The 10,279-nt window shown below is 35.2% G+C and overlaps 1 protein-coding gene across 1 annotated transcript in view; it reads right to left on the reverse strand.

The window, feature by feature from the left end:
* The window catches only part of LOC138693108 (zinc finger protein 271-like), a 68,974-nt gene that overhangs the window by 6,236 nt on the left and 52,459 nt on the right, over positions 1-10,279 (reverse strand). The window contains exon 4 of the mRNA XM_069816740.1: positions 1,468-1,578. Coding sequence (XP_069672841.1) covers positions 1,468-1,578 — 111 coding nt within the window. The remainder of the gene's footprint in view (positions 1-1,467; positions 1,579-10,279) is intronic.

Genomic DNA, 10,279 nt, shown 5'->3' on the forward strand with positions numbered 1-10,279 from the left:
ATTTGAAGATTACCGTATGTAAATATGTTAAATGATTATGAAATTAACAGACTACTTATCAAACTATTTTGAATTACAGAGAAGAGTTGAATAAGTCGATAGTAAACTAATGCTTTAATAATACGGTAAGGCTTGTATGACTAATGAGCAGTGCAGTGGTTTCCAGTCATGTTTCTTATAAAATTATGTTCAATTTCAATTAACACTGTTTTTATCTGTATCACATTAAAGCAGAGTAGGCTTTTTTTCTGGCGGAATAAGCCATAACGCAGTTGCAGCAAATTTTCTTGTATTTTTGATCATGGAACGGACAGATGTGTTAATAATTATGTTCTTAACATAATTAATTCTATAAATTTTATTCTCCTTATGCTGCTGGAACACTTTATATATATAAAATTGGCTATGGATCTATACAAAATGTAAAAATATAAACAATTTTCAACTTTTTAAAAATAGAGGGTGATTCAAAAGTCCCGTTCAATTTTCTTAAAAACGTGTACCAAAATTAAAGAACTTTAGATATTATGTTATTGGTGACACTATGAGAAAACACATTAGTAAAGTTAAATTTGCCTATCTTTCTTTCAAGACAAACTCCTCCACGCTATATAATTTTTCAGGGTGGAAAACATAGGTACAAGCAATGAAAGTCATAGCATTATAAAATAAATTGTAAATAATTTCGTTTGCGGTATTTGTTGAAATTTAAAATTCAAATACAATATATACATCCATGAACATCTTCAAGACATTTGTTCATAATAAAACGAAATCTTAAAAATTCTAAAGTTAAATGAATAAAAATATAAATATAAGAAAATCAATTTTAGTTTTTTGCTGAAATTCAAATATATGAATACCAGATGTACTACAATGAATATCTCGGAAAAAGGCTCTACTAATAATTATTTCTAACAAAATCAGCTTTAGAATAACAACAACACACAGAAATAAATATTTTAAAGAACTGCAAGCAAAGGTCATAATACTCATGAATTTATGATAATATAAATAACAATATGAATAATGATATGAATAACAGAAAACAGAATAATTTGGAAACAGACAAGCTCAAAAATGTAGAACATTAACCTACAAATTGAATTTCATGTTCTGGAATTTTCATGACAGACTACCAAAAGAGGTAACCAGATCATCCCACTTAAATAACACGAATTACTTATTAAGGTAGATTAATTATTTATGTTATTCTTATTTCAAAATGTTACTAAATATAAAGCGGACAAATACATGGAATTTAAAAAATAAATATGGAGATAAATGAGAATAATACTGAAAAATCAACAGTCGTATTACTTCCTTTAGTAGCTTGATAGTAGGAGGGTTACAACCTTCATCACGCCAAGCAAAGAATATAATGTGAGTGAAGTCCTCTGAGGGAGTTGTGAGAAGCGAAACAGAACACGAGCTCCAGATCAAGAGAGTTAACAACAGAACACTCACCTCAGGTTCACACTTCACCACAGGTAATGTAATAGGCACTGCAGTGTCCTCAGTTTTCACTTCCCACTTCAAATCATAGATGGGGTCCGTGCTCTCCACTGCTAACTCCTCCTGTTGAATACGTAGACATCACATATTTGGAATTAATAATATTCAATTTATGTGTTGCAGCCCATAACTCTATTTTCATGCCATCACAAGGCTACTATTTGCTTGAACATGAATAACACACGACTGAAGCAGCAGTGCAGGGTCCATCTTGATCAGGTATCTCAAAAGGCTCTGTACGTAAAGCAAAGTGCTGCTACAGGCAGATACTACGAGAACTACTTGTAGATTTGTCATCAACAGCTGAGCGTGCACTGTGTTGACAACTGACTGCTGGAAGATTCGAATATGAGTAATTTTATACGCATTTATTCAATCTTTCATAGTGTTGCTTTTAAATTGCTATTTTGAATATGTCAAAGCGGTCCAGCAAATTTATATGCTGTGTTTTTGGTTATAATAATAAATATTGTAATACAGAGCAAACTGTGAAGTTTTATCATTTTCCATCACGAACCCACGAAATGGATTTGAAAAGACGGTGGATATTAGCAGTGTATCGGAAAGAGTAAATTTAAATGAAGTATTTGGGATTTAAGTATTTTAACTAATAGTAACTATTACATTAGTCGTCTAGATTCAAAACCTTCTAAACGCAATTTTCACACATTTTCATGTTTTTTCTGTATAATGAATTCTAATACCATTATAAATATTGAGACTGAAAACCTGCTTAATTGGGCTGAAATAGAGCGACAAATATTGACTTTAGTTTCAAAATCCCCTATAGAACGTAAAAATTACAAAGTTGTTAGAAGCAAATTCCTCTATCAACAAAAGTACCAATCGGTGATGGTGATGGTGATGATGATGATGATGATGATGATGTCAAGTGCCATTATGGCGGTCATGCATTGTGTTATAGCTTAAATACGATTCTGTTGTAAAACGTAGTTATGTTTTTCGTTGCAAATCCCAGTAAAAATGAGCGAATTTAGTGCATAAGCTTCTCTTGTTCCACCAGATAGATCTATAAAGCGACAGAAACAAAGAGAAAACTGGAAAAGAAACTGAATGGGCCAAGTTGGTTTACGTTCTTTTTTTATGTACTGGTACCTACCATTATTGCAGTGAACATCGATTTGGTAATTATTTGGCATTTTAATTATTACAAGTTTTCTCTCTTTCCAAGCACAAGACGAAAATATTCCGATGTACAACATTATGAATGATTGATAAAATGAAGTTCCACGAGATATTTTATCATTCTAAAGAAAAATACAACAGGATAATTGTATTCTACAACATTGCAAGTGTTCTACAGCAAAGACTATTCGTGTACAAAATTGAAAGAGAGGATTAAATTCGTTGTTCGTCTACAGGTTCCCTGATTCCGGTTTGGAAGATAAAGTTTTCCCCGGAATAAAAACTGTATTGGAGCAGAGCAATGCAATTTTGGTAATGCCTCCCTTTATAAATGAAGGTCAACCTTGAACCATTGTTGTATGTGCGGATCCACGTGAAACTGTACACTTTGCTGCTAGATGATCGATAGATTTCTTTTGACTCCTTTCTAACAATGGTCTAATTTTGCCCAATTTCACTTATGGATTTATTATAATCGAACCCGGGTCCTTGGTTCTACGTACCAAGCGCTCTGACCACTGAGCTACGCCGAATTCAACCGACAGCACCGGATCGAATTCCTCTCCTTCAGTGTTTCCCTTTGTGACCTCACTCCAAGTCAGGCATATATGTCCAATGTCAACTGCCATTATAATAGGGGCGCACTCAGCTGAGTGACTTGTTTGGCTGGGATTCCGCAGTTATATGCACTGCTAGCTGTGAGAATATTATGGATTTATTAATTTGTCCTACAGAATAATATCTGTAATATTGACAATTAATATTGGAGGAGAAAAATTCGCTCCGGCGCTGGAGATCGAACCCGGGTCTTTGGTTCTACGTACCAAGCGGAATTCGATCCGGTTCTGTGGATTGAATTCGGCGTAGCTCAGTGGTCAGAGCGCTTGGTACGTAGAACCAAGGACCCGGGTTCGATCCCCGGCATGGGAGCGAATATTTCTCCTCCAATATTAATTGCCAATTTCACTTGTTAAAATAGCCCTTCTCCTGTTTGCTTCCTTGTGCAACACCAAAGCTGTACCAGTAGTGCAAAACTTCTTATGAAGTCTATTACTGACTGGTACACTTACACCAGGAAATGTTCTTATTCTGTAACTTATACGATCTATATTTTGCAATTAATAATACGCGTTGTTCTTTTTTATTCGAAGAATGGAACGCAGTCCTTCGATCTTCGTGCACTCCTCAACGTATAAAGTACTTACTTGATTAATTACCTGTGTAGACTAATGATGTGTTGTAGCCCCCTCCCTACTTGTTACAAATATACGTAACACTTGAAAGGTCCAGGACCTTGTTTCATAAAAGCTAATCATCTTTTAATACAAGTGTCTAACTTGTTATCTTGTCTAGTTTTACTGGATATTATTGAATTCATATTAACGAGTTTGGTGAAATTGGTCAACAATTAGAAATATTAAAACACATATTAATTAAATCATTTTATATTCAAACATATTATTGCAATTATTTTATTCACTTTTTCATTGTTTGAAGTTTGAAAACAAATATACCATAGGTTGAGAACCGCTACATTACACTCTTAACTTGTTCCTTGTAGCTTTGTAACTTTTATGAAACAGGCCCCTGAACGCAGTACTAGGGAAACTGACCATTTCCCTAGTAATTTGGCCTGGACTTGTCGATTGTTATGTTGGGAATTATAACTAGTGGGGAGGAGGCTACAAAAATGTATGTCATACGCTTTCAGTCCTTGAATGCAGCATTCAACGTGCATCCACACACTAATAATATAAGTGTCATCAAGTTGATCATGTGTTAATGACCTTCATTCATTAAAAGGTGGCATTACCAAAATTGCATTGCTCTCCTCCAATACAGTTTTTATTCCGGTGAAACCTTTATATTCTATAATTTGATCTCCTGGTGCTATTAGTTTCAAAACTTCGGTCATCTGTGATAAAACTATCATTGGCTGTACCTCCATAACATTTGGAAATTACTCTTACTATACCACAATGTGCAATTCCAATAAGAACTTTTGCAATATATACAGACTTATAATTAGAGTACATATATACATGCTGACGTCCACACCTATGGAGTAACAGTCAGCGCGCCTGGCCGCGAAACCAGGTGACCCGGGTTCGAATCCTGGTCGGGGCAAGTTACCTGGCTGAGGTTTTTTCCGGGGTTTTCCCTCAACCCAATACGAGCAAATGCTTGGTAACTTTCGGTGCTGGACCCTGAAGTCAGTTCACCGGCATTATCACCTTCATTTCATTCAGATGCTAAAAAACCTGAGATGTTGATATAGTGTCGTAAAATAACCCAATAAAATAAAATAAATAAACAACCTCCTGATTTCAGGAGGTTGTTCTATTTTAACTTCAGTGCAGTCAATAATAGCTCGGATAATAACGATTCTTAAAAACAGTAGGCAATGTTGCATTAATAACATCTTTGCTGAGCTAGAAACTTTTTAGTTGCCTGTGCAAGTACAGGTAAAAGAAACTGGAAAATTACAGAAATAGTACTCGGTGAATATTGAAAATTAGACAAAGGGCAGCAAATGGCAGGGCTAACATAAAAGTCTATTTTATTTACTAATTTTGAGTTGAGTAGTGTCTAACAGTAAGTTAAAAAATAAATAAAAAATGTCCATGTTAACACCAGCCAGGACATCTAATTGTGATCATTAGAAATTGAACTATAACCACTAAACTCTTTCTTCATATGGGGAGTCGCGAGTTTACTAGCATACTTAGGGTTACCATATAATGTGTGGAAAGTTGATATACACGTTGTGTGCTGTTTCCGTACAACTGTTTTTCTTGAAATTCAATACATGACCACTTTATACAAGTAAACGATCTTTCTTAGAAGAATTTTTGGCCGACTACTGTCACATAAAATACTTTGAAATACTACTGTTATTAAATCTGCCATGACAATACACAGTGAGATGATGGCTGATGCCCTAGATCATATATACCTCACATAGGTCGGCCTTATAGGCTTTGACATTAACGACTTTTGTCAGATTTACTATGCTGCCATCTAGTTGTTACATAAGAGTCACGTCATAATTCCCATTTGAAATGCATTAGCGACTGTACTGCCATCTCGTATTCGTTTATGACGGACGGGTGGCGATCCTGGCGGTTGTTCCCTTCGAAGTGCTGCCGATTTTAACATAGCGATGACCTATCTGTTACATATATGACCTAGGCTGATGCTAGCAAGGTAACACGCAATAATTTACAATTTTCGCCACTCAGAGCGTGGTGGTGCATTTCTCCCTCCAACGCACGGAGCCTATAGGGCTTTCTCGGATACTTTGCAATTGTAGAAAAATGGGATTCTTTTAGTATAGGATATCTCTTAATTTTCCGAAAGTTCAACAGATGATGACGTCACAACATGGCCGCCACAAGTCACTACATGGGCGATGTGATATTCTTTCAGTATAGGATATCCCTTAATTCTCGTAAAGTTTAGAGATGATAATAGGATATCAACACACTTCAACGATATCCTATTCTAAAAAAGAAGCCATCAGATCTTATTAAAACCGGATATAATCAACCCAACACATCTCTACCAAATTACGTATCTGGGCCAAAACCTGTCCTTCTCCAGCAATTCAGAGAAAGAAATAAAGAGACGAATCAGTATGGCATGGAAGAAGTTCTGGTCTCTGAAGTTCATACTACAGACAACTTCCAGAAGCTAAACTTAAAGGTTGAGACCCTGGAAAAATGTATATTACCAGTCCTACTGTATGGATGCCAAACCTGGTCCCTAACATCAAAACAGAGGCGTATGCTTCAAACCTGCCAACGCAGTATGGAAAGAAAAATCCTGCACCTTTATCTGAGGAACAATGTAAGGAACTAGGAGCTACGCAACCATATGGGCATGAAATACGTCCTAAACACCGCAGAAAGCCTGAAGTGGAAATGGGGAGGGCATGTGGTAAGGATGGACCACAGACGATGGACGCATAGACTGACATTGTGGGATCCCAGGATCGGCAGGAGAAGAGTGGGACGCCAGACAAATAGATGGGCCGATTTCTTTAAAAAGAAGGCAGGAGCACATTGGACGAGGAGTACAAGAGACAGACAGCTATGGAGAAATCTAGAAGCCAGTGTGCTCAGTGTGTAGTGTGGTGCGAATCTTACAAGTGCATATAGTGTTTGTGTACATAGAAAAGAAGTAGTGCAGCCAAGTTCGCTGATATCACTCCTTAGGACCAGCTCACCTAACGAGTGAAGTCTCTGAGCCAAGCCCTGTCAATCAGGAGGCCCTTGCCTTTACGGGATCTAGCAGGGTAAAATTATTTATTATTATAAAGTATTTCAAACATCTGATCAAACGAAACCTATCTCTCACTGATCTCAGATCTTACGAAAACTCTCTATTTATTTCTATACCTAGGCCTACATATAAAAACGGTATATATAACGCATAGGCCTACCAAAAACGTGTTCAAATCGAGCACAATCCCTTAATTATCTCAGATCTTACGAAACTGTTTATACATACCTATATATACACATAATGCATACGAAAAACCTGACCAAACCAATCTAACATTTCACTGATCTCATATCTGACGAAAAATCTTTCTGTCTATATACCTAAATATCAAAAATTGTATTTGGAAATGAACATGGGGCGAGAAAACATTAGAATGAAGGTGTGATGGAAGAGTCAATGAATGAGAATTAGGAAAAAATATAGACGTGAAAAGAGGAAGAGAAGAAACTAAACGTACGAGAAATAAGAGAATTAACTAAAAGTAAATATCATGGATATTGAGAACAGAATATTGAGTGCTGGTGATGTGACAATGACAGAGAGTGAGAATGCTGTGGAAGTGGCCATGAAAGAGAGTGTGTATAAACAAGTCAGGGGTAAGAATAAGTGAGAGAATAAGTACAGACAGTGACAAGGAGAGAAGAACTGAGAGTAGTGAACTGAGATGGAAATAGAAACAAGGAACTAACGTAAATTATAATAGAAGGCAAGGAGAGAATGATATAGGATAAGAGATGAACTATATACATGAACGGGTGAATAAGAAAATCAATAGAAATTGGTAAAATCTCAAGGTGGGAAATGTTATAAAAATGGTTCGTGAGATAAACAGTGATAATAGGAGAATTAGTACACGGATATTGAATAGGAACGATAGAAAGAAGTAGGGAAATTGAAGTAAAATAGAAATTTTAGAATAGTATTAGAACGCAGATTAAAGTAGAGAGTAGAATGTAGGCTAGATAAGGTTTAAAGGTAATGGGTATGAGTACAGAATCTGAGATGGTAATATAACTTAAAGTTGGAAAACTATAAGAGAAGAGGTTATAAATGTAATAGGAGAAAAGCAAATGATGTGTTAAATGATATTAATGTAAATGTAAAAAAATGTGGTGATGGCAACATATATGGGTCAATTTTTAGAATTTGTATACAAATGACGTCCATCAGTTCATACCCTTCCCATTATTGCATTTATAAGGATAGAGTTATAAATTCCCAACAGTGAGTAGTTTCAATACCAATGTAGTAAATGTCACAAGAATTATTTCCTTCATGTGAAAGATTTCAAGAGAGTAAAATAAAATTCTCATAGTAACAGCTAAAATGCCGTGTCCATACTAGTTACGTATTTAAAATGGAGCATGATTATGTCCAGGTAAAGGTTTGTTTGATAATGTAATTGAGAAAAACAATTAAAGAAACATTTGATATTATCAAAACTTCTTCATTTATGTCTGAGTTTATATTTACTTAAATATGATTGCATAATTACTCTAGTCCAGTAAATCAGTCAGGTCTGTTACACCATTCTGTTCCTATGGGTACACAGTTGGAAAAGAAATCCCACAGATGTCAGCACAAGCCAGGATGATGCACAAAAAGCCATCTTGATTGTACTGCTATGTTCACCCATTAGTCTAAGCGTGCATTTTTACTCTATCAGATCTGTTTATGTTGTGTTTTCCATAAATAACAACATATAAAGTCAAGATCAAGAGGACATAATAGTACACGTGTGCAGTAGTTAAGTTGCTATTTTGAAGATTTTAAGCAAAAAAATTTTAGGTTAGCACAAGCTTATGTTTCCTTTGTCATGTCTGTTACTTGTCAGATCTGTTATTCCATGTCATGTCTGTTACATCATTCAAAACATTGCCTTCATTTTTTCTCATTATCTATCATTAAAGAAACTAAGGCTCAAATATCTTCGCCTTAAGGGCAACCTACTAAGATAATTGTTACTGAAAGAGTGATTTTCTGTTAGTTACTGAACAAGTTATTATCTTTATATTAGGTAACAGATCTGATATTAAGATATTTAAAATATTTGTTCATTTTTCATCTGAAGTTAGTTCTGTTACCATTCTAAGACCCACGCACTGTAAAGAATATCTGATGTAAAAAATAAAGGAATTCTATGTCTATAAAAGATCTATTGTCTTGCCCTATAACACACCTGAAATTTAGTCGTGCCATCAAAGATTCATTGATACTTGTAGAGAATGCTGTAGAGCAAGGTGAGTGTACAGTGGCTGATTACTATGGCAGAGACATTGCACTATATTAATACATGCAGAATATGCACTAAATAGTACTTTAATTTTTACGTTCTCAATCGTCCATTTGTTATACAAATTTTGCAAATGACCCATATACAAAAATGTGAAGGCCATCACTACATGTAGATATATGAAACAGCTGTTTACAAATATTCACATTAACATTAATATAAAAAACGTTGTGTATATAATGCCTACAAAACACCCGACCGAACCAATTTTAATATTTCACCGATCATAGATCTCACAAAACCTATCTATATAAGTTCTACTCATATACATCAAAAACCGTAAATATAAGAACGCGAATTATTCATTTTAGTAACTTGGACCTAACGGCAAATAACTTACTTTTGGAAAGTGTCACTTAATTGTTGCCGATCTTTCGATGGTTCATTAACTTTTGTGGTCATATAAATTTGAACTTTTTAAAAATTCAACACCATTCTTATGAATGAGTTCTTGTCCCATGTAGATATGCAGTTCACGAACACCACATTTCAGGCCGTGTCTCAAAGCTACATTTTCAGCTTAAGTGAACTAGATTGTTGACTAAATAGCCGGATGTGACGTCTGAAGTTATGATCCAAAGCTACATAGTGCATAGCAATCAAGTCCGTAGTAGCTAGTAAACAAAAAATGCTTGCTTGATTGTTGATTTGTTCACTAAACAAACATGGATGCCTCATCTGCAATTGGGGTTATGAAATTTTAAAATGCTTTGGAAGTGAAATAATGTAAATATAGTGTAGAATAACAAGTTAACTTTGAACACTGACATTGTTAGTACCTTCTGTACAGTGTTTTAAACATTATTGTAATATATTAAGCCCTTATCTTTTCCACATAAGTCGTAATGAAACTGCATTAGGACACTGCCTTCTTAATTCAGTGCTGCACCGTGATGTCATGGTTTTTAGAAAAATAGTCAATGAAGAAGGCCATGTTTCAAGCATATATTTCCAAAGCTCCCTAGTGTGTAGTTTACAAGTCATCTAGTTGCTAATCACTAGTGTGTAGTATGGACTTGAGCATTGAGACACGGCCTC

Source organism: Periplaneta americana, chromosome 17, assembly GCF_040183065.1.
Source record: "Periplaneta americana isolate PAMFEO1 chromosome 17, P.americana_PAMFEO1_priV1, whole genome shotgun sequence".
Taxonomy (NCBI): domain Eukaryota; kingdom Metazoa; phylum Arthropoda; class Insecta; order Blattodea; family Blattidae; genus Periplaneta; species Periplaneta americana.